Source organism: Eubalaena glacialis, chromosome 8, assembly GCF_028564815.1.
Source record: "Eubalaena glacialis isolate mEubGla1 chromosome 8, mEubGla1.1.hap2.+ XY, whole genome shotgun sequence".
Classification (NCBI taxonomy): domain Eukaryota; kingdom Metazoa; phylum Chordata; class Mammalia; order Artiodactyla; family Balaenidae; genus Eubalaena; species Eubalaena glacialis.
This window is the reverse complement of record NC_083723.1, coordinates 99,096,317-99,121,298: the sequence shown is the minus strand read 5'-3', so window position 1 is coordinate 99,121,298 and position 24,982 is coordinate 99,096,317. Positions and strand designations below refer to the sequence as shown.

Below are 24,982 nucleotides of genomic sequence, written 5' to 3'. Positions count from 1 at the left end.
GGTGAGAATAAATAGTATCTGCAGGATAACTTAAGCTCAAAGGACAAAATAGGGGACAAATGAAAAGTATAGCCACCTGGAAAGAAAAGCAACAAACTAAATGCCACATATCACGCTCCTAAAACTAAATGACAAGGGGTTCTGTGGCAATGGATAGCACATTGGACTTCTCAAACCAATGGGCTAGGAATTTAAAATAAGCATGATTAATATACTCAGAATAGAAATAGTGGAAGATAGTAGCAAAATGAAATATTAAAGAAGATCATTAAAAAGAACCAAGAGGAAAAATAGTAAGAAATCAATAGATATAAGTAAAAATGTGCATAGTTCTCAAGTTAAGGGGTATTGACACATGAAGGAAGGGGTCAAAATCTGGACAACAGAAGAAAGAAAGAAAAAACAGTGAGCAAAAATATTCCAAGAAATAATGGAAACAAATTTCCCAGAATTAAAGAGTAAAGACTTCAGGTCCAAATTGGAAACACAAATAAGAAAAGAAACAAATCCAGGGGGATGTTGTGAACAGTTTAGGGGACGTGACGGTGATAAATTCCTTGATAAAGTTTGGTTAGGTTTGGTTTTTTAAGAAAACAAAACAAAACAAAAAGTGATTATTTCAACCAGAATTAAAAATCTACACTGTAGATCTACACTGCAATGTGGGGAAGTAGTGTAGAGAACAAAGGATATTAGTCTTAAGGGGGCAGAGTGGGAGATATTAAAAATTTAAGAAATTAATAGGAGAAAATAAGCATGAATATATGTCTTAAATGAAGGATACCCACTGCATGTTATATTAAGAATGTATAACTTTTAAGCTGACAGAAGAAAATTCAATCTTTAGAGTGAAAAGCAGGAAAAGATATTTTAAATAAAACAAAAAGAATGCATTGAAAAATTAAAAAAATAAGATGGTAGTCACAATCTAGGCAAATCAGTTAAAAATCATAAATTAAAAATGAAGATTCTCAGATTGGATGAAAACAATAAATTCCAAAACTCTATTGACTATTTAAAAATAAATTTACTACAAAGGCATGTAGAAAGGGTAAAATTTAAAATACATATGGTAAGACAAAAATATGAACTAAAAGAAAACTCACAGCAATCTTAATATCTGACTAAAATAGAAATTAAAGCAGTAGTATTCTAAGACAAAAGAAAGCTAATATATACTGGTTAAGGAACTATGGAGAAAGAAGTTGTACCCATCATAAATAAGAGGTAGCAAACAATATAACTTCGAAATAGTCAACCCACTGAATGGCAGGGAGAAACAGACCAACAACTGTAGTTGGAGATTTTAATACATTCCACTTAGCAACTATCAGATCAAGAGGAAAAAAAATAGGTATCTGCAAAATATGATTAATAAGAGAGCCTTTAAATATTAATATATACAGAATTTCTATACCCATGTAGAGTTTTTCTTTTTAAGCACCCATGGAAGAATTTTTTAAAATAGAAAGATTATTAATAAAAGAAAGCCTGGATAAATGCCAAGATAGCAGTAGCATACAGGATTTGTCCTCTGATAATAATGCAATATATTAGAAATTCATAACAAAAGGATAGCTGAAAAATAATCCTTTGTTTATAAGCTGAATAATATCTTATTAAATACCTTGAGGTAAACAAAGCAATCATAAAGAATATTTAAAAATAATTAGAATTAAATAATTCAAAATTTATGGGACATGACTAAAGCAGGACATAAAAGGAACATATAGCTTTAGCTATTTTTACTAGGAAACAAAAAATGTTAAGGAGGCAAACATTCAAATAAAGAAACTATAAAGAAACAATAGAGCAAACAAACAAAACACTAGAAGCCAAGAAATGACACAAATACGGGCATAAATCTGTGAAACTGGGAACAACAACTTCAAAATGATGAAAAAGATTAACAAAATAAAAAACTAGTTTCTTTAAAAAGATTTAACCAACTCTAAAAAATAAAACTTCTGGCAATTCTCATCAAAAAATTAAAAAAAAACACATATCTACAAAGGATAAATTAAAAAAGATGAAATAGCTATAGACACAACAGATACAAAAATCAAAACATTATAATCAACTATACACTAAAGAATTTGAAAATTTGATGAAACTGGTAACCCCCCCCAAAATTGCCAAATTGTACAAGAAGAAATTGAGAACTTAAAATCAAAATGTTTTAATAAGTTGAAATGTCAATGCTATTTAAAATAACTTTCACATCAATTTTTTCAAGAGACTTGTACCAAATTCCTGAGGTTAAGCTAATTTCTATCTTATATAAGTTGTTCCAAAAAACTCAAAAAAATTGAAAGTTATCCAGCTTAATTTTACAAAGCTACAATAATCTCAACTGTAAAAACCAAGTATGAGAAACATAAGAAAATATAAGTCCACATCATTTATGAACAAAGGTATAAAAATTGTAAATAAACAAATCCAACAGAGTATTGAAAATAGCACAGAATTATCAAGTAGGTTTTATCTCATTTATGCAAGGAGGTTTTAATAAGAGAAAATCTAGCAATATAATACACATAAACTTGAGGAGGAAAAAAAATCATGATTATCTCAAAATGCAGAAAAAAAGTGTTTGTGAAGTTCAAAATAAATCATTTCATGATGAAGATTCCCAGCAAACTAAAAATAAAAGAGAATTTCCTTGACTTGGTAAAGTTTATAAATCCCTATGTCTTAGAGTTATATTGTAAAAAGATTTATAAATGAAATCATATGATGTCTTGTATTTGTTTCAAAATAAATTAGTGTTAGGGAAAGGGAGTAGAGAGGGTACAGATGAAACAAGACTACCTATAAATTGTAATGGCCGAAATGTAATGATAGATCCATTGTACTTAATTATATTATTCTCACTACTTTGGCAGACATTGCAAAGATTAAATACCAAAAACCTAATGCGAGCATTTTACTTAATGGAGAAACTTGAGATGTGCCCATCTTAAAAGATGTTCAACTCAAGAACATCCACTATCAGTTCTACTTTTAAAGATTCTTGGCAACATTAGTCAAGGAAAAGGAAAAAAAAAAAAAAAAGAAGGAAGTAGAAAAGAAGATAGCCAAGAATTAAAAGGAAAGAGATTAACATGACCTTATTTGCAGATAAAACACCTAGTAAAACCAATGATATTAACAGTTAAATTATTGGAACAAGTTTATCAAATAGAAGTTCCACTTTAAAAATAGTATTTCTTGAAGATGGCGGATGAGAAGAACGTGGATTCGCATCTCCGCACAACTAGGGCACCTACCACACATCATGGGGGACTATGGACACCAAAGGGGATGGGAGGAACTGCCACTGACCAGCTTGCAAGAGGTCGGGCCCAAGCTCCTGTGGTGGGAGCTCTGAGTTCAAACCACTGGACTAAGAGAGAACCTCAGACCCCAGGTTAATCGGAGTGAGGCCTCCCAGAGGTCCTAATCTCAGCGCCAAGACCCGGCTCTATCCAACCGCCTGAAAACTCCAGTGTTGGACACCTCAGGCTAAACAACCAGTAAGACAGGAATACAGACCCACCAATCAAAAAAAAAAAACAAAAAAAAAGAAATGACAAAAGAATATGTTACAGATGAACGAGCAAGGTAAAAACCTACAAGACCAAATAAATGAAGACGAAATAGGCAAACTACCTGAAAAAGAATTCAGAGTAATGATAGTAAAGATGATCCAAAATCTTGGAAACAGAATGGAGAAAACACAAGAAACATTTAACAAGGATCTAGAAGAACTAAAGAGCAAACAAACAATGATGAACAAAAAAATAACTGAAATTAAAAATACTCTAGAAGGAATCAATAGCAGAATAACTGAGGCAGAAGAACAGATAAGTGAGTTGGAAGATAAAATGATGGAAATAACTGCCAGGGAGCAGAATAAAGAAAAAAAAAATGAAAAGAATTGAGGACAGTCTCAGAGACCCCTGGGACAACATTAAATGCACCAACATTAGAATTATAGAGGTCCCAGAAGAAGAAGAGAAAAAGGTAGGGTCTGAGAAAATATTTGAAGAGATTATAGTTGAAAACTTCCCTAACATGGGAAAGGAAAGAGCCAATCAAGTCCAGAAAGCGCAGAGAGTCCCATACAGGATAAACCCAAACAGAAACATGCCGAGACACATATTAATTAAACTATCAAAAATTAAATACAAAGAAAAATATTAAAAGCAGCAAGAGAAAAGCAACAAATAACATAGGACAGAATCCCCATAAGGTTAGCAGCTGATCTTTCACCAGAAACTCTGCAAGCCAGAAGGGAGTGGCAGGACATATTTAAAGTGATGAAAGGGAAAAACCTACAACGAAGATTATTCTCCCCAGCAAGGATCTCATTCAGATTCGACAGAGAAATTAAAACCTTTACAGACAAGCAGAATTTAAGAGAATTCAGCACCACCAGACCAGCTTTACAACAAATGCTAAAGGAACTTCTCTAGGCAGGAAACACAAGACAAGGAAAAGACCTACAATAAAAAACTCAAAACAATTAAGAAAATGGTAATAGGAACATACGTATCGATAACTACCTTACATGGAAATTGATTAAATGCTCCAACCAAACGACATAGACTGGCTGAACAGATACAAAAACAAGACCCGTATATATGCTGTCTACAAGAGACCCACTTCAGACCTAGGGAGACATTCAGACAGAAAGTGAGGGGATGGAAAAAGATATTCCATGCAAATGGAAATCAAAAGAAAGCTGGAGTAGCAATTCTCATAGCAGACAAAATAGACTTTAAAATAAAGACTATTACAAGAGACAAAGAAGGACACTACATAATGATGAAGGGATCAATCCAAGAGGACATAACAATCATAAATATTTATGCACCCAACATAGGAGCACCTCAATACATAAGGCAAATGCTAACAGCCACAGAAGAGGAAATCGACAGTAACGCAATAATAGTGGGGGACTTTAACACCCCACTTTCACCAATGGACAGATCATCCAAAATGAAAATAAACAAGGAAACACAAGCTTTAAATGACACATTAAACAAGATGGACTTAACTGATATTTATAGCACAGTCCATCCAAAAACAACAGAATACACTTTCTTCTCAAGTGCTCATGGAACATTCTCCAGGATAGATCATATCCTGGGTCACAAATCAAGCCTTGGTAAATTTAAGAAAATTGAAATCATATCAAGTATCTTTTCCGACCACAATGCTATGAGACTAGATATCAATTACAGGAAAAAATCTGTAAAAAATAAAAACACATGGAGGCTAAACAATATGGTACTAAATAACCAAGAGATCACTGAAGAAATCAAAGAGGAAATCAAAAAATACCTAGAAACAAATGACAAGGAAAACACGACAGCCCAAAACCTACGGGATGCAGCAAAAGAAGTTCTAAGAGGGAACTTTATAGCAATACATGCCTACCTCAAAAAACAAGAAACATTTCAAATAAACAACCTAAACTTACACCTAAAGCAATTAGAGAAAGAGGAACAAAAAAACCCCAAAGTTACCAGAAGGAAAGAAATCATAAAGATCAGATCGGAAATAAATGAAAAAGAAATGAAGGAAACAATAGCAAAGATCAATAAAACTGAAAGGTGGTTCTTTGAGAAGACAAACAAAATTGATAAACCATTAGGCAGACTCATCAAGAAAAAAAGGGAGAAGACTCAAATCAATAGAATTAGAAATGAAAAAGGAGAAGTAACAACTGACCCTGCTGAAATACAAAGGATCATGAGAGATTACTACAGGCAACTATGTGCCAATAAATGGACACCCTGGAAGAAAAGGACAAATTCTTACAAAAGCACAACACTCTGAGACTGAACCAGGAAGAAATAGAAAATATAAACAGACCAATCACAAGCACTGAAAATGAAACTGATTAAAAATCTTCCAACAAACAAAAGCCCAGGACCAGATGGCTCCACAGGCGAATTCTATCAAACATTTAGAGAAGAACTAACAGCTATCCTTCACAAACTCTTCCAAAATATAGCAGAGGAAGGAACACTCCCAAACTCATTCTACAAGACCACCATCACCCTGATACCAAAACCAGACAAAGATGTCACAAAGAAAGAAAACTATAGGCCAATATCTCTGATGAACACAGATGCAAAAATCCTCAACAAAATACTAGCAAACAGAATCCAACAGCACATTAAAAGGATCATACACTATGATCAAGTGGGGTTTATCCCAGGAATGCAAGGATTTTTCAATATATGCAAATCAATCAATGTGATACACCGTATTAACAAACTGAAGGATAAAAACCATATGATCGTCTCAATAGATGCAGAAAAACCTTTCAACAAAATTCAACACCCATTTATGATAAAAATTCTCCAGAAAGTAGGCATAGAGGGAACTTACCTCAACATAATAAAGGCCATATATGACAAACCCACAGCCAACATCATTCTCAATGGTGAAAAACTGAAACCATTTCCACTAAGATCAAGAACAAGACAAGTTTGCCCACTCTCATCACTATTATTCAACATAGTTTTGGAAGTTTTATCCACAGCAATCAGAGAAAAAAAAGAAATAAAAGGAATCCAAATTGGAAAAGAAGAAGTAAAACTGTCACTGTTTGCAGATGACATGATACTATACATAGAGAATCCTAAAGACTATACCAGAAAACTACTAGAGCTAATCCATGAATTTGGTTAAGTAGCAGGATACAAAATTAATGCACAGAAATCTCTTGCATTCCTATACACTAATGATGAAAAATCTGAAAGAAAATTTATGGAAACACTCCCATTAACCACTGCAACAAAAAGAATAAACTAGCTAGGAATAAACCTACCTAAGGAGACAAAACACCTGTATGAAATTAAAGATGATACAAACAGATGGAGAGATATACCATGTTCTTGGATTGGAAGAATCAACAGTGTGAAAATGACTATACTCCCCAAAGCAATCTACAGATTCAGTGCAATCCCTATCAAACTACCAATGCCATTTTTCACAGAACTAGAACAAAAAATTTCACAATTTTTATGGAAACACAAAAGATCCCGAATAGCCAAAGCAATCTTGAGAAAGAAAAACAGAGCTGGAGGAATCAGGCTCCCTGACTTTATTTTATACTACAAAGCTACAGTAATCAAGACAGTACGGTACTGGCACAGAAACAGAAATATAGATCAATGGAACAGCATAGAAAGCCCAGAGATAAACCTATGTACATATGCTCAACTTATCTTTGATAGGGGAGGCAAGAGTATACAATGGAGAAAAGACAGCCTCTTCAATAAGTGGTGCTGGGAAAACTGGACAGCTACATGTAAAACAATGAACTTAGAACACTCCCTAACACCATACACAAAAATAAACTAAAAATGGATTAAAGACCTAAATGTAAGGCCAGACACTATCAAACTCTTAGAGGAAAACATAGGCAGAACACTCTATGGCATAAATCACAGCAAGATCCTTTATGACCCACCTCCTAGAGAAAGGGAAATAAAAACAAAAATAAAAAAAAGGGACCTAATGAAACTTAAAAACTTTTCCACAGCAAAGAAAACCATAAACAGGATGAAAAGATAACCCTCAGAATGGGAGAAAATATTTGCAAACAAAGCAACTGACAAAAGATTAATCTCCAAAATATACAAGCAGTTCATGCACCTCAATATCAAAAAAACAAACAACCCAATCCAAAAAATGGGAAGAAGACCTAAATGGACATTTCTCCAAGGAAGATATACAGATTGCCAACAAACACATGAAAGGATGCTCAACATCACTAATCATTAGAGACATACAAATCAAAACTACAATGAGGTATCACCTCACACTGGTTAGAATGGCCATCATCAAAAAATCTACAAACAATAAATACTGGAGAGGGTGTGGAGAAAAGGGAACCCTCTTGCACTGTTGGTGGCAATGTAAATTGATATAGCCACTCTGGAGAACAGTATGGAGGTTCCTTAAAAAACTAAAAATAGAACTACCATATGACCCAGCAATCCCACTACTGGGCATATACCCTGAGAAAACCATAATTCAAAAAGAGTCATGTACCACAATGTTCATTGCAGCTCTATTTACAATAGCCAGGACATGGAAGCAACTTAAGTGTCCATTGACAGATGAATGCATAAAGAAGATGTGGCACATACATACAGTGGAATATTACTCAGCCACAAAAAGAAACGAAATTGAGTTATTTGTAGTGAGGTGGATGGACCTAGTTTGTCATACAGAGTGAAGTAAGTCAGAAAGAGAAAAACAAATACCATATGCTAACACATATATATGGAATCTAAAAAAAAAAATGGTTCTGATGAACCTAGGGGGAGGACAGGAATAAAGATGCAGAGGTAGAGAATGGACTTGAGGACATGGGGAGGGGGAAGGGTAAGCTTGGACGAAGTGAGACAGTAGCAGTGCCATATACACACTACCAAATGTAAAATAGATAGCTAGCGGGAAGCAGCCGCATAGCACAGGGAGATCAGCTCGGTGCTATGTGACCACCTAGAGGGGTGGGATAGGGAGGGTGGGAGGGAGACGCAAGAGGGAGGGGATATGGGGATATATGTATATGTATAGCTGATTCACTTTGTTATACAGCAGAAACTAACACACCATTGTAAAGCAATTATACTCCAATAAAGATGTTAAAAAATAAATAAATAATAAATAAATAAATAACAATAACAAAAAATACTCTAGGGAATCTTGAAATAAACTTAAGCAAGACCACATAAGATCTCTGTGGAGGAATAAAAATTAAACTCTAATAAAGGACAAATAAAATGACCTGAATAAATGGAGAGACTTAATATTATGAATAATCAACTCTTCAAAAATTAGGCTAAAAATTCAATGTTATTATATTGAAATTCCAGTAGGATTTTTTTTTGAATTTTATTTTATTTATTTTTTTATACAGCACGTTCTTATTAGTTATCTATTTTATACATATTAGTGTATATGTATCAATCCCAATCTCCCAATTCATTCCACCACCACCACCACCCCCGCCACTTTCCTCCCTTGGTGTCCATACGTTTGTTCTCTACATCTGCGTCTCTATTTCTGCCCTGCAAACCAGTTCATCTGTACCATTTTTCTAGGTTCCACATATATGCTTTACTATACAATATTTGTTGTTCTCTTTCTGACTTACTTCACTCTGTATGACAGTCTCTAGATCCATCCACGTCTCTACAAATGACCCAATTTCATTTCTTTTTATGGCTGAGTAATATTCCATTGTATACATGTACCACATCTTCTTTATCCATTCGTCTGTCGATGGGCATTTAGGTTGCTTCCATGACCTGGCTATTGTAAATAGTGCTGCAAGGAACATTGGGGTGCATGTGTCTTTTTGAATTATGGTTTTCTCTGGGTATATGCCCAATAGTGGGATTGCTGGATCGTATGGTAATTCTATGTTTAGTTTTTTAAGGAACCTCCATACTGTTCTCCATAGTGGCTGTATCAATTTACATTCCCACCAACAGTGCAAGAGGGTTCCCTTTTCTCCACACCCTCTCCAGCATTTGTTGTTTGTAGATTTTCTGATGATGCCCATTCTAACTGGTGTGAGGTGATACCTCATTGTGGTTTTGATTTGCATTTCTCTAATAATTAGTGATGTTGAGCAGCTTTTCATGTGTCTCTTGGCCATCTGTATGCCCTCTTTGGAGAAATGTCTATTTAGGTCTTCTGCCCATTTTTTGATTGGGGTTTGTTTTTTTTTTAATATTGAGCTGCATGAGCTGTTTATATATTTTGGAGATGAATCCTTTGTCCGTTGATTCGTTTGCAAATATTTTCTCCCATTCTGAGGGTTGTCTTTTCATCTTGTTTGTAGTTTCCTTTGCTTTGCAAAAGTGTTTAAGTTTCATTAGGTCCCATTTGTTTATTTTTGTTTTTATTTCCATTACTCTAGCAGGTGGATCCAGTAGGATTTTAAAAGTATAATTGATATTCTAAAATGTTTATGAGGAAATAAATGCCCACCACATAGTTAACAATCTTGAAAAGAAAAAGTAGACAAGAGGCACCTCCCGTGTCAGGCATGAAGACATACTTATACTGCCAAAATAATAAAAAAGAGTGGGCCAACTGGAACCAAATAGAGATATCAGAGGCAGCTCCATATACATATGGAAACTTATACAACAAAAGTGATGTCAGATTCATAGGAAATGATGAGATTTTAGCCCGTGAGAATGGAATATTCAGAAAAAAAGAAAAAAACTGGATCAGAGGTGATCTCTAGTTGAATTAAATATTTATATGTCCAGGGAAAATTATAAAGGTAATAGAAAAAAATGGAGAAGCACACCTTTGTGACTTAGAGATAAGAAAGGATTTCTGAAACTAAATCCCCAAAGAGCAACCATATGGAAAAATTAATTTGATTAATGAATTGAAGATTTCTAATCAAAAAATAACACTGTGATAAAGTTAACAGAGAGAGGACAAATTGAGCTATTTGCAAGAGCAAGATAACACTTTTCACCTGTCACAGCTGGAAAAGGTCAAACGTTGGCCTATGTGGGGGTATGGAAACTGATACAGGCATTTTGGAGGGCAAGCTGGCATTATTTAATTCTATCAAATGAACCTATATCTTATGCCCCAGCCATCCCAGTTCTGGGTATATACTCTTCAGAAAATCATATGCAGGTTCATAAAGAGTCAGATACAAGGATTTGCGCATTTGAAGTATTGTTTGCTTTAGCCAAGAGCTGGAGCAATCCAGATGTCTATCACTGGAGCAGTGGGGAGTTAACTATAAGGGAAAACACATCACTAATACCACAAATCAGTGAAAAAGTAACAGAAGATATACACATAGCAATGTGGAAGGTTTCTTCCTAAAAATACGTAGTGCTGCATTTTAAAAAATAGTCAGAGGGACTTTCTTGGCGGTCCAGTTGTTAAGACTCCGCGCTTCCACTGCAGGGGGTGGGGCATGGGTTTGATCCCTGGTCGGGGAACTAAGATCCCACATGCCGCACAGTCAAATATATATATATATATATATATATATATATATATATATATATATAGTAAAAGAAAAAGAAAAAATATCTAATATAATACAGTTTATATGCTAAAGATACTTGCATGCATAACAAAATAAAAATGCTTATTTTACAAGAATATGCACAAAAGGCACACATTAAATCATAATGATGGCCTTTGAGAGGAAGGATAATTAAGTGGGAAACGGCAATAAAATGTATTAAATAAAACAGATAAAACAAGAGAGGAGGCCTGCACACACAGATGTTGCAAGTTCTACAAGGACAGGGATTTGGGTCTCTGCTCGACAAACATTTGTCGAATACATGAATGTGACATGAATAGAGGATTATGATTCTTGTATCTCTCTATATCTGAGTTCTAATTATTTGGTTGAATCATATGAAATTGTAATTTTTTGTAGGTCAAAAATGGTCAATTGTCAGCAATTGCATACAATTCAACTTAATAGAAAAGGGCAATTGGGGAATAATTAAAGGTTCTTAGGGAAATATAAACAGCCACTCTGAAGACTTGTAGGAGATAACCTGAAAGACAAATCAAATTAGATTCCACTTTTTCATGATTAAAAACCACTTAATACTGATATAATTGAGATGAGATGATTGTCTTTAAAATAAACCACCCTTAAGACCTAAGTCATTAACACCATTTCCTTAAAATATCAGTTACCTATTTTACTAAGTAATGTAACATCTGCATTTTTTGTCATGCTTATCTGTTTTTTAATTGACAATTTTTAAACATACCATTAAAAAATTTTTCACTGTTGGAAGATTTTCCAAAACTTAAAGTGCAGTTTATGTAAGAAAAATTCTGAAAAGTATCAAGTACAGTCACTTTTAAATCTCTCAAAACTATAAAAGGCACTTGTGCCTTCTTTTTTTTAATACCATTTTTTATGATTAAAATACAAAAACCTGTACATATTTAATGCATACAATTTGATGAGTTTAGAGATAAGTATACACCCATGAAACCATCACTACAATCAAGTCATAAACATATCTATCCCCTTCTAAAGTTTCCACCCACCCTATTTATTTATTTCTTTAGTGATAAGAACATAAAATCTATCCTCTTAGCAAATCTCAGTATTATTAACTATAGGCGCTATACTGTAAGTCGATCTCCAGGACTTATTCATCTAGCATAACTGAAACTTTATACCCTTAGACTAACACCTCCCTATTTCCCTCTTTCCCCAGCCCCTGGTAACCACCATTCTATTCTCTGCTTCTGTGAGTCTGACTAGTTTAGATTCCTTCTATAAGAGGGATCGGATAGTATTTGTTCTTTGAAGGCATCTTTGATCTTACAGAAATAATTGTTCAGAAAACAAATAAGAGGAAGTGGGAAGAAACTGAAAGAATGCATGTGTGCATTTCCCTTTAACTACACTCTGAAAAATTATTTCTGTAAAATCAGAAACTTCTTAAAATTTATCAAGTATATTCTCACTAGACCTTATTTTCGAACGAGCTAACCTGAATTACCTCTTATAACTAAACTTTTTGGAGGTTATTATTAAGTTCTACCTTGAAAACTTTCTCATCATGCTTTATGTCATGGCTACTATGTCAGGCACCCTTGAGAGCGTTGTTTTTTACTCAGCAAATATTCCATATTGAATGGTGAAATGAAATAGGCCTTATGCTTCCTAAAAATGAAGCTAAAAGCATAAGGGCAAAATTATATTTTCCTTTATTGCACTGACTACATTTTTCTTGAATGAGTGGAAAGTCAAGAAAAACAGACCACAGCTGAGAACTAGTTCTACAATGGGTCAAAGAACTGAACTAAAATGATGAATTGAGAAAAAAAAAGATGTAGCCTTTGTGATCCCTAGTGAATTAAGCTGCTTCCAGTTCATTTTTGAACCTGCACCTATTAAATGAAAATCTCTACTTGCAGCAATAAAATGATACAATCTTTGCTCCTTGGGATTTGATAATCATAAAGGTCGGAGAAAGGCAGCCCAACTCACTTTGCTTATCTCCAGTATACTTTGTGGGAAATAACTGCTTCAATGGAAATTTTACCTTGACAGTGAAGCGTTTTTTCTCTGGTGGATTCCAAACCGTGCCAGTCGAATGAATGAATGCACGCAGAGGAGTTAAGGATGTCACCAGCACATACGCTTTAAGAATTACAGATAAATCTTTGGGTCTCAAGAGTGTTTCTTGTGGAGCTAGGACTGTGGTTTGATTCCTAAAAAATTAAAAATATAATTAAAGCTCCATAATTTGGGGTGAGTATGTAATTTATAAATTGCCTCAGAGCTTTGTACACCCCATCTCTCTTTCACTGGACCCCAGCCTTCAGTGTATGGGTTTCCTTAAACAATATCTAAAATTGTACCTAAAATGAGGCTTAAAGATCTAAAAAATTTAAATTAGTCACATCTGGTACCATCCCAACAAAAGTGATACATATAAAAGTTTAGGATACCCCTGAAATTTTCCGGTTCTGCCCTCTCCTACCTTCGCTCTATCTTTTCCTCCACAAGAAAAGATACTGTTTCTCAATAGTGGACAGGCAGGTCACCAAAAATATGCCAAAATACTTTCCCCACTAATTTGATTCTACCTAATAACCTGTGCCACAGATAATTAAGGGTTAATTTAAGGGATGAAGTATTAGGAAACACTTCAGTCTAAAAAAGGAAAAATAACACTCGTTAAATATTTTGTGATAAAACAAACATACTTTCATCATAAATGATACCAAAATGTATAACTATTTTCTTTTCTGCATCATATTTCTATATTTCAAATATCTAAGTTCAATCAATGAAAAGAGTGTGCTATTTCATCTTTTGAAGTCTAGGTAAGCAGAAATGCATATGATTCTTCAATAAAAACTATTAACTGTGGAATACTACCTAATACTTATAAAATTACATGAGGCAAACTATTTTTTGTCTTGGATAAGATAATTGAAATCTCTTAATTTTTCACTATAGTTTATCTACATGACAAAATCCTTTCCCTGGAGGTAACTTGAATAACTTGGTACCCTACAGTTGCTTTCTCAGAGCCATAAAAAAAAAGTAATAGAAAAAAATCATTCAGCCATACTCGTAGACTAAGGCATGTTATTTGAGTATAAAATGGAAGTTAAAATTTTAGTTTCGCATGGCCAAGGTTTTAAATTCAATTTCCATTAATGTAACTTCCTGGATAAGAGTCCTATTTACCCACATGTTTATTCTATGGCAAGAGAGATTTGAATTAGTGTAGCAGAAAATCGATGGTGGCATTATTTATTAAGAAGAGATAGCCGAAAATTTATATAACAGAACCTAATAATTCAAACATGTAAAACCCCTAGATGTGTTTGGTGCTTTTCTCTTATTAGCTATCTCTTAAAATGCATGCTTGACATAACAATTCAAGATGATTAGCTTACAGCTGTTCACGTCTCCAGTCCCCTGGTTTCCACATATGTGACTTCACTGTTTTTAAAAGGTGACTTGAAGTACTCAGCTTTAATTGTATGCTCTGATCCAGACACACTGAGGGGCTCACCGGAAGTTGCAATTCTGAAAAGATTCAACAGAGTAAAAAACAGTCATTCTATTGTTTCCTTTTGGAATGGCTTCCAAAATAGAGTCTGCTGTGTTAAACTACTGGGTCCAAGGGAAATAGGCTGCAAATTTTCTCCCCATTCTGAATCAAGGTTCAATCCCTCAAGCATGAAGGCATGTTTAGAGGGGCATTTGCTTTGTAGTATGTTATCTTACCACAGACTAGAAAAACAATTATAATAACTGATTTCAAATTTTCTTCTCAGAAGGGGAAGTAGATATGATGTCTCCTTCTGTCCCACACCAAGAGGGTCTTTCTTCCATACAGCTAGGAGATGCTCTCTCGATTAGGGGATGGTGGCTGCAGGAGGTGACTTCTGTTTGCGATGAGAATTTTATAAAGGTAACTTGAGTTGATTTCCTGACAATACAGTCCTTCACCTGCTAGAGTTTGTCATGCTTCATGACCTTGGTAACCTCAACCAGAGTGCTTCATTATTTTGTAAAATATTATTTAGTGGGTTTTTGAAGTGTGTAAAAGTAAAGACCAACAATAATGACTTATTTCCAAACACTCATATTGATACTTTTAAAAAATAGATGTATGTACAAGGTTAGAAAAATCAAAGTGTACAGAAAGCTATCAAATGAAAAGAAAACGCATCCAGCAATCCACGCCCTTCTAGGACTTCTCCCAATGTTTACACATTCACTTTTGAAGTCTAGATAAGCAACAATGGATAAGATACATATGATTCTTCAATATATAAATTGATATAAATATCAATATATCTATATAAACCTATATGTGCAGATATTTCTGGGTTTTTTTAATTATCCAAAAAAGACATAATGATCTATGTCTGGCTTATTTACCTACTAATCCATCCTGGAGTCCTTTCCATATTAGCATATACAGAATTACCTTATACTTCTTAATAGCTTGGAGTGTTCCATTAAATGAACATACATTTCATTTAACCATTCCCTTATTGTTGTGTATTTAGATTATTTTTGTAATGTTTTTCTTCTGTTATTTCAAAAATACTACAATGAACGCTCTTATACATCTATTTTGGTGTACTTTTACAAGTTTATCTAGGGGTGAATTCTAATCTATATGTGTAATAGCCGGGTCAATGGGTAAATGCATTGTAAATTTGATCAACATTACTCAGTTGCCTTCTAAAAAGGTTGCCCCAATTTCACTCTTTCCAACAGCATATGAGAGTTGTTGTTTCCTTCCTACCAGGTCACAGAGCTTTATTTTTAAATTGTACAATTTATCTAGCTCCCCAAATGGAACAAAGCCTTTAAATTATTTTTCCCCTTGTGCACGTTTCATCAATACTAACACAGTTTAATTTAAAACACTTCACACTCTTAAGTAAGAGTCCGAAGAAGTCAAGCTGTTCAATGATTCCCATATCTCATTATTTAGCACAATGTGATCTTTCTCAAAAAATGATAGCCTATTTGTAAGGCTTCCTTATTAATGAAGTTCTAATACATCATAATAAAGGAAATATTCAAATTGCTTGTTTCTGGAGGTGACAAATGAAGAGTCATTAAGGTAATTTCTTTCCTGAGAATCACAACTTCAAAAGAGTTAAGCATTTATATAAACCTTTACATTTGCAGTAAGAAAGTATGCTCTTTTTTTTTTCCACTAAATAGACATTTTTTAGAATTTATTACTAGGGAAAAATTTTTCTCTCCAGAAGAGCTAATTTGTAGCCTTCTTTTGTGTAACATAAGAAGAGTGTAATTTCCTCTGACTTCCCTTTTACCCTTGCTACCAGGAAACACAGCACCAGTTTGAAGCCCAAGCAGAGGTGACTTTGAAAAACCTAGACATATTAAGTGTTTCACCAAGGTAGTAGCTCAACGGTTTTGAGGAAGTAGTCAGCAAATATTTCAAAAGAATACATGATTTTATGTCATCTTTTTCCCGTTTAGTTCAAGTGGAGGAGCCTATAACGTGTAGTTGAAGAAATCCAATATAGGAATTGCCAAGAATATGTCAAATACCCACATCAGCCCCTGAAACTGTGATTGAGTAATAAAATTGAATATTGATTAAACTAATTTTTACCTTTTATGATATATATATCAGATTTTCCATTATATCATTCCAGGTTTGTAGGTTACTTTCAACAATTCTAAAACAAATATCAAACAAAAAAACCCCACAACTCTAATTAGATGTCCCCTGACATCTAAAATTATTCCCATTTCCCTTGATTACAGCCAAAAATTAAAAATAAGCTCCATTAATATCTTTAAAAACTGTAACTGAGGGGTGGGATAGGGATGGTGGGAGGGAAACACAAGAGGGAGAGGATATGGGGATATATGTATATGTATAGCTGATTCACTTTGTTATACAGCAGAAACTAACACACCATTGTAAAGCAATTATACTCCAATAAAGATGTTAAAAAAAAAAAACAACTGCAACTGCATTTTATGGAGCTTTAATAAATAATAGTGGAAAGTTTAAGTACCCTAGGTTCTTATTTAACAGACTCAAAGATTTGTCGTTAGTCACCATTCCCTGTATCCTTCATTGGGCATATCTATCAAGGCCCTCTCAATAGACCAGTCCAATCCACTTATTTTAATATTCCATCCCCCTTCTCCCTTGGCCCCTAAACACACAGAGGAGCCTAGAAATCTCCTACCAACAATGCCAAAACTAGCTTCTGTTTTTGGAAGGAATTTGGGAGATGAGGTTCTATTTAGTCTTCTAAATGGCCTTGTAATTCATTAACATGTACTTATTAACTATTTTCAGAAAGTAATTAAATATGGAGGGCCCAGCATGCGTCTTTTGGTTTTCCTACCCCACACTATGAGGTCTCAATGGGTAGCAGATACAGATGTGAAGTGTCATATGTGCTTTTATTTATTGACTACTCTTGGCTTATTTTAAAGAGTCCTGAAGCCATAACTTGACTGCTCACTCAGAGTAAAAATGAACAATTTGTTAGGGATGCATGAAGATTGCTCTTTTTGTATCTTCTAATATCTGGTTGGCCAGGTCCTGAGTACCTGCTGACTGGTGCAGTTTTCTGTAAAGAAAGATTAAACCTGGGTTTTCATTTTGATTCTTACCAACCAATGCTTAATGGGCTTGTGACATTGTCAAGGAGTCTTCTAGAATCCAGGATGTGATTCTCCAGGAATCTTCTGAACTTCCCACATCATGGAACATAATGTTGATACAAGTGTGCAGTAAATATCTGTTCTAGCAATGAACTAGTTTTGAGGGGTTAAGCTAACGTGCAGTTGGAGAACAAAATGAGCATTCCAATGTATTAAAAATATTTTAATTGGTTATTTATTCTTTCCCTTCTATGTGGCATATAATTATATACATCATAGGCAAAGACTAAACACCGGAAAACACTTGTACTAGCAAAGATTAGCTGCCAAATTTATATTGTATTTGATTTAATGTTTTGCTCCGTAGCTAATAATTAATAGGAAAGTAATAGTGAAAGTATAATTATATTTCACAAATGTTTAAATATTGTCTTGCATTTCATATTAGGAAGCTAAACTTAGCCAGTATTTTCTTACTTCAAAACTTGCAGTGAAGATAAAAGCCCTTAATTAATAATTAACAACTGGTTTTGAGATTAGAAGTGTAGATAAGTATTTATGAATGCATTAATTGTTCTTCCTGCCTGAGGACATCTACAAGTCTTACTCCTAAGCCTGAAAAGATACCCCCAGAACTTCCATGCACAGCAAATATAAATAGAACAATTAATATACACCCAAACTAAAGTCATAGCTAGGAAATAACTCTATCAGTCAAAGTATGGATGACATGACAGAGTCAAAGGGATAAGTGAAGAGACTACAAGAGACTAACTAACCAAAATAGATAATCAACAAGGACCTACTGTATAGCACAGGGAACTCTACTCAATACTCTATAATAACCTATATGGGAAAAGAATCTGAAAAAGAATAGATATATGAATATGTATAACTAAATCACTTTGCTTTTCACCTGAAACTAACACAACATTGTGAATCAACTATACTACAATATAAAATTAAAAATTAAAAAGAGAGAGAGAGAGAGAGACTATCAAAGAAGGAGCTGATAACAAACGCAAGGGTAGAGTTAAGGGAAAACAACACCAGGTTAGTGAAGCTCCCCAGGGCTGACGAGTGGAAGCTCTTACCACCCCTAGCCCAGGAGGGAGCCAATTACAGATCCAGGCAAAAGGCACAGCTGTGGGAGAGGGCACAGAGCAAGAGTCACGGCCACAGGTAGAGGCACACAGGCACTTCCAGGCCAGGGTCCCACAGGGAAGCAGCCAGGGAATTAATGGCCTAAAGTTCTCTCCCCCAAGCTCTGGTCTCCTGCAGGAAGTCAGGGGCCAAGGGAGCCTTGCTGATGATGTCTGTGGAGGGCAGCTTCCTGGGGAAGGATCTCGAGGGAATCTGGAGGGGCCAATGGAGAATATCCAGCCTATACAACCCCTAAACTTGGTCAATACAAATTTGGGCCCTGGTCTTCTTACCAGCTACATGTCCTGGAGAAATAATTATATGTGTGTATGTGTGTATATATGTGTGTGTGTGTACACATATAGAAAGAATGAGTAAGAGAGAAATAATATTAGCTTTGATCTCAAATAAGAGCATTTATATATGGCAGCAGGGAATGGCTTAGGCTAAACCATATGAAATTGTCTTTAGTTAGGTCAAAATGATTAACTATTGATCACGTATCAGCAATTTCATAAGCTTTTCCTTACTGCACTATGGTGGCTATTGAAGGGAAGCTAGAGAGTGCATAGACATACAACTTGCAAAAGAAGATTCCAGAGCTAAAATGTCTGTGGGTAGGAATGACAAAGGAGTGTGATGGTTAATTTTATGTGTCAACTTGACTGGGCCAAGGGATGCCCAGATAGCTTGTTAAACATTATTTCTGGATGTGTCTGTGAGTGTGTTTCTGGAAGAGATTAGCATTTGAATTGGCGGACTGAGTAAAGCAGATATCTCTCCTCAATGTGGGTGAGCGTCATCCTTGCGGGTCGAGGGCCTGACTAGAACAAAAAGGCAGAGGAAGGTTGAATTCGCTCTTTCTCTAATTGACTGAACTGAGACATTGATTTTCTCCTGCCCTCAGCATAGTGGTTCCCAGGCCTTTAGACCCAGACTGGAATCTACACCATTGACTCCTATGCCATCAGCTTTCCTTCATCTCCGGTGTGCAGATGGCAGATCGTGGGACTTCTCAGCCTCCAAAATCATGTGAGCCAATGCCTTACAATCAATCTCTTTCTCTCCCTCAATAGATGGATAGATATAGATAGACCCAGTAGTCCTTCCCCCCTTTATTCATTCCAAGACCCCCAGTGGATGCCCGAAACCTAGGATAGTACCAAATCCTCTATATACTATGTTTTTTTCCTATACATAAACCCCTATAATAAAATTTTTCAATTAGGCACAGTAAGAGATGAACAATAACTAATAATAAAACAGAACAATTATAACAAAAATACTATAATAAAAATTATGTGAATGTGCTTTCTCTCTCTCTCTCTCCACCCCTCTCACAAAATGTCTTATTTAATGTCTTTTCCAACTTAACTAAGCACTTACTGCAGCTGCAACTTTTGCTGTTTGAGGTGCTTCCACAAAATTAGCACCAATTTCTTTTTCCTTCTTCACAATTGCATGGATAGGAGATTCATTCTTACAGATCTTAACAACCTCAGCATACAGTTTTCTCTTTCCTTATTAAGTGGAGAAACTTTACTTAAAGGAAGCACTTTACAGCTTCTATTTGGCATATCCAAATTGCTAGCATCACTACTCTTCTGCTTTGGGGTCATTATTAAGTAAAATAAGAGTTACTTGAACACAAGCACTGGGATGCTGAGACAGTTGCTCTGATACCCAAGACGGCTGCTAAGTGAATAACAGGTGGGATACACTGGACAAAGGGATGATTCATGGCCCAGGTGGGATGGAGCGCGATGGTGAGATTTCATCACGCTGCTCAGAAAGGCATGCAATTTAAAATTCATGAATTGTTTATTTCTGGAATTTTCCATGTAATATTTTTAAACCATGAGTGACCACAGGTAACTGAAACCTCGGAAAGTAAAACCACAGGTAAGGGGGCCCCACCTACTGGTTGTTTCTCTGGAGAACCCTGACTAGTACAAAGGATGATCTTGAAATCACTCAGTGAGTGTTTAGCATATACTTTGAAAACAATAGAAGCACAGTCCAAATTCTACTAATTCCTAGAAGAGGAAAGTCCTCACCACTAAAGGTTTCTTCTTTTGCATGATGATGAAAAAGCAGAGCAGCCAGCCCAGTGGGTACTAAACAAATATATGCTGAATGAATAACTAAATGATTTCTAAGGTCCTTTACAATTCTAAATTTCTGTAATCCTAGGTGAAAAGTTGTGTTCTATTTTAAATATATGCTATATATGACCTAATGGAGAATATAAGTGACAAGGGTCCAAAGGCCAGAGCTGAAACGTGGTCCCTCTGTGAACTCAGCTGTGTTCCAGCAATCATGAGTGCTCCGCAGGATCAACCAGCTATTATATTTGCATGAGGCCCAAAAAACCTCGTAGAAGAGACTATAGCTGGACCCTCTTTAAGTTCCCACACTCTGAGGAAGTATTTGGGGAATATCAACCACCCCTTCACCTCCTGAGCAGTGTACAACATAGGGAGGAAAGACACCCAAAGTAGAGTCAAGGTCACAAACTTGATCACTCATTGGCAGTTAGAAAGGAGGGATTATTTTCAGTGCATCAGAGGGTTTTCTCAGGTCACTGGACTGTAAACTCTATAAGGGCAGGGATTCTGGGTTTTTCCCTTCATTGCATATTTAGTGCCAAGCACAGGCTGGCACTGAATATAGGAGCTCAGTGAATCTCTGCTTAATAAGTGAACCCCAATTTCTTCCGACCCAAATAACTAGAGATACGTGCATTGGTCATAGAAAACAGCAGCTGAAGTGAGAAGACCGAGCAAGCCAAGTGCTGAGTGGTTTTCCTAGAGTTGTACGACGTAACCTTTTTTTTTAAACTACCTAGGAAATGAGTGTAACATGGGTAGAGATAGTTTCTCTCCACCTAAACGTGGTGTTCCCTAGAGTGGCGTGATTTGCTACGATCATATCAGGACACTGCAGCACCACTGCGGCAGCTCCAGTGAGGGGCAGAGTCGGACACCTCAAGATGAATTGTCTAAGGCCAAGAGGCCTCATATCAGCAGAGCCCCCGGAACCCACATTGAGCACAGGAAGCCATGGAAGAGAAGGTCACCAGCAGACAGCCAAGAGGATGGCTGCCCCTTGTAAGCAAGGGACATCCCGTAAGGGAGGATTTGGGGGCCCAGGTTTCGTTTGTTTTACCACACAAGCTGAACCTGGGCCTGAGAAGACATGGGTGAAACCCATAAAGACCCATGTTCTAAATTGTCCAGCTCATTGTAATTTAGTTGCTAACCAATATTTTTCTTTCAAAAATGTTTTACGAATGATATTCCAAGTAACATTTATTTTAAAAATCCTAATTCCTGTCTATAAATGGATTCCTAGTCATAGGTATCACCATGAGCTAATTCCTCAACTTTTCTAAGTTCCGTGTCTTTATGTGAAAAATGAGAATAATAATAATAGTAATATTAAGAAGAAGAACCTACCTCATATGGATGCTGACAGGATTAAATATGGAATTTCCTTTAAAGTCCTTTGCACAGCATTGGGCATATGTTAAGTGTTCAAAAAATGCTAAATAGCTAGTTGTAGTAGTTTAGTATAATCTTATTCTATAACACAGAAAACGTGTTTGTCACTTTGGAAACTTCAAAGTGTAACTAAAATGTTATTCCTTTTGAATTCATCCAACACTAAGGGATTCTCACCACTGCTAGCTATCAGAAAAAGGTTAATCTATTAAATTCTCTTTTATGTGATTCTTAAACATCTGACATTTGACATTAGTCAATTAAGAACAAAGCAGGAAGTATGTGTAGTAAGCATAAATGTGTAGCCCAAAATAAAACACAGCATCCTTATTGCAGGAGGCCTATAAAGACACACACAGTTTTTAGTGACTTTCCTCAAGTTTAGCATTGTGGTAGCCCAGCAAAGCAGTTAAAGGAGTTCTGTATTAAGGCTAGGTCTCTATAGATGGGGTAAGATGAGGACTGACCCAGTTACTGCAATATTTAAGTCTGTTCCTCTGTATTTTGTTCAGGGGGAGACTTTGCAAACAACCAGCACAACTAGCTCTTAGTCAACAGAGCTAGGTCTTAGTCAACAGATTTATGACACATAAATAAAACTCCCTAGACTATTTATGACACATAGATAAAACTCCCTGGAATATTTCAGACCTACACTTGAACTTAAGTGTTATAATTTGAGGATTTATATACTCCAAACACACCAATTCCTTAGCACAATTTTACTTTCATTTTATGAAAGTGGCATTGGCCAAAGAGTATCTTTGAGACAATGGATATACCAAACACATAAAGGCATTATTAATACATAATTTTAGCCTTAAGTCAGGCAACTCCAAATTCCTTTTTTGAGACTTGACATTATTATATTATTACCTATGTGGCTTTGATACCAATAGTTTACACCCTATAGTTTCAGCATATCTTTTCTATGCTTTTTCTATATAAGGGTACATCAAACCGCAAATACAAATAGCATAGTAACTCAATATATTCCTTTTTCGGGAAAAAGAATAACTTTCATTTTATTTTATAGGAAATGAGGTGCAGTCCACATCCTGATGTACGTGGAGACACAATTTGAGGCATAAAAATGACCAGATTAATTTCATAGCAATGTGCTTTAAAGGGATAATCATTGCATAAAGTTTCCACCAACTAACCAATCAATCAATCAACTGCTTACTTACTGAGCACTCAGTAAATGCAAGCCATAAATGCCCTCCTTTCTGTTCTTTTTCAGTGGAAGTGTCAAAGTCATGCAATTCTACAAAAACAATTTTCCCCATGGACTCCTCTATGTTTTGACCATGACAACGTAAAAACCTTGAATTCTGCTCATTTTCCTTGGTAATAAAAGCTATGTCTAGACTCCTACTTCAATTTCTTGCCCCTATGATTTCACTGCAATGACCAAGCAGCATGAAAGATTGTTTTATTACTTTATGGCAACTTAATTTTGCTTTGATGTTTTTCTACATGAATTTTCCAGGGGAAAAGAAAAGGAAAAGAAAAAAATACTTGGCTACTTCAGCAAGCCCAAAGATGAATAATTTGGTATAAATTAATGAGCATCATTAATAACAATTTGAAACACAACCTCCCACAAATATTAGTACCTAGAGTGCAACAAATATGATAATAGAATAGCTGTCTAAGCTCACTCACTGCAAAAATAAGTTAATCACTTTATTAATATTAAACTTTTTCTCAGGAACATTTTCTGGAGTAAACCATGAAATGTTATTGATATCATTTACATCAGAATAATAAATGACTTACTAGAAATTTGTAACAGTGATTCCAAATTCTTTTTTAAGTATATTGAAGTCAATCTCAATTTAAATGTAAGACACAAACACAGTGAGTCATTGAGCCTATTTTAAGTGAAAACATGCATGAACATAGCTCTTCTGTAATGGCACCTTCACGGACCAACTGTCTTCAATTTTCACCCTATATTTTTGGTATAATAAAAGGTACATGGTATCACCTTCAACTTCCTTCTCTACTTCTATAGTACTTACAAATAAACTTATTATATGTGAACCAGTACATATTTAAAATAACAGTATTTTCATAATATCTGACTCCAAGTGTGAGACAAATATAGAACATTCAGAGACTAGAGGCAATTGCCAAAATGAAATCTAATGAGGGCCAGAGATCCCAATGCCAGAAATAGGTCAAAAACATGGAAATATGTCAGAAAAGATTTTTGGTTGTGACACTGAGCAAACATGTTCCTACGGAACCATTTTGTCCTCAGGTCCTTTCCCTCCAATTGACCAGCGATATGACTGGAGTCTGTGGATGTCAGTTCCGGCTGAGCGACACAGGAGTCCACTCCTCATAGACGAGGGCACCAAGGGCAAGTCAGAAGCCAAGCAGAGCCTGACAAGAGTTTCTGAAATGGTGCTTCAGTTTCACCTTGAGCTGGGTAAGCCCACCAGTAGCCAGGTACGTTTGGCCTATTTTGTATCTTGTAAATGACTAAAGAATTAACCAACTAACTGAGCCAAGGGGAGGGAAGGGTCTTCATATCTGAAGTGTTAAATAACTGTTGGTCTTTAAAGATGTTAATTAGGTGATTAAAGTCTTGAATTTTTTCCCCCTAAACTCTCTACTCTGGGTATAGAATTTAGGCCAGGACATT

General features: G+C 35.4%; 1 protein-coding gene across 2 annotated transcripts in view; it reads right to left on the bottom strand.

Annotated features, from left to right (window-relative positions):
* Positions 1 to 24,982, bottom strand: part of CPED1 (cadherin like and PC-esterase domain containing 1) — a 295,598-nt gene that overhangs the window by 186,543 nt on the left and 84,073 nt on the right. For both annotated transcript variants that reach the window (XM_061197986.1, XM_061197987.1), the window contains exons 5-6: positions 14,455 to 14,587; positions 13,086 to 13,254 (exon numbers count right to left, since the gene is read on the bottom strand). In XM_061197986.1, the coding sequence (XP_061053969.1) occupies positions 13,086 to 13,254; positions 14,455 to 14,587 (302 nt within the window). The remainder of the gene's footprint in view (positions 1 to 13,085; positions 13,255 to 14,454; positions 14,588 to 24,982) is intronic.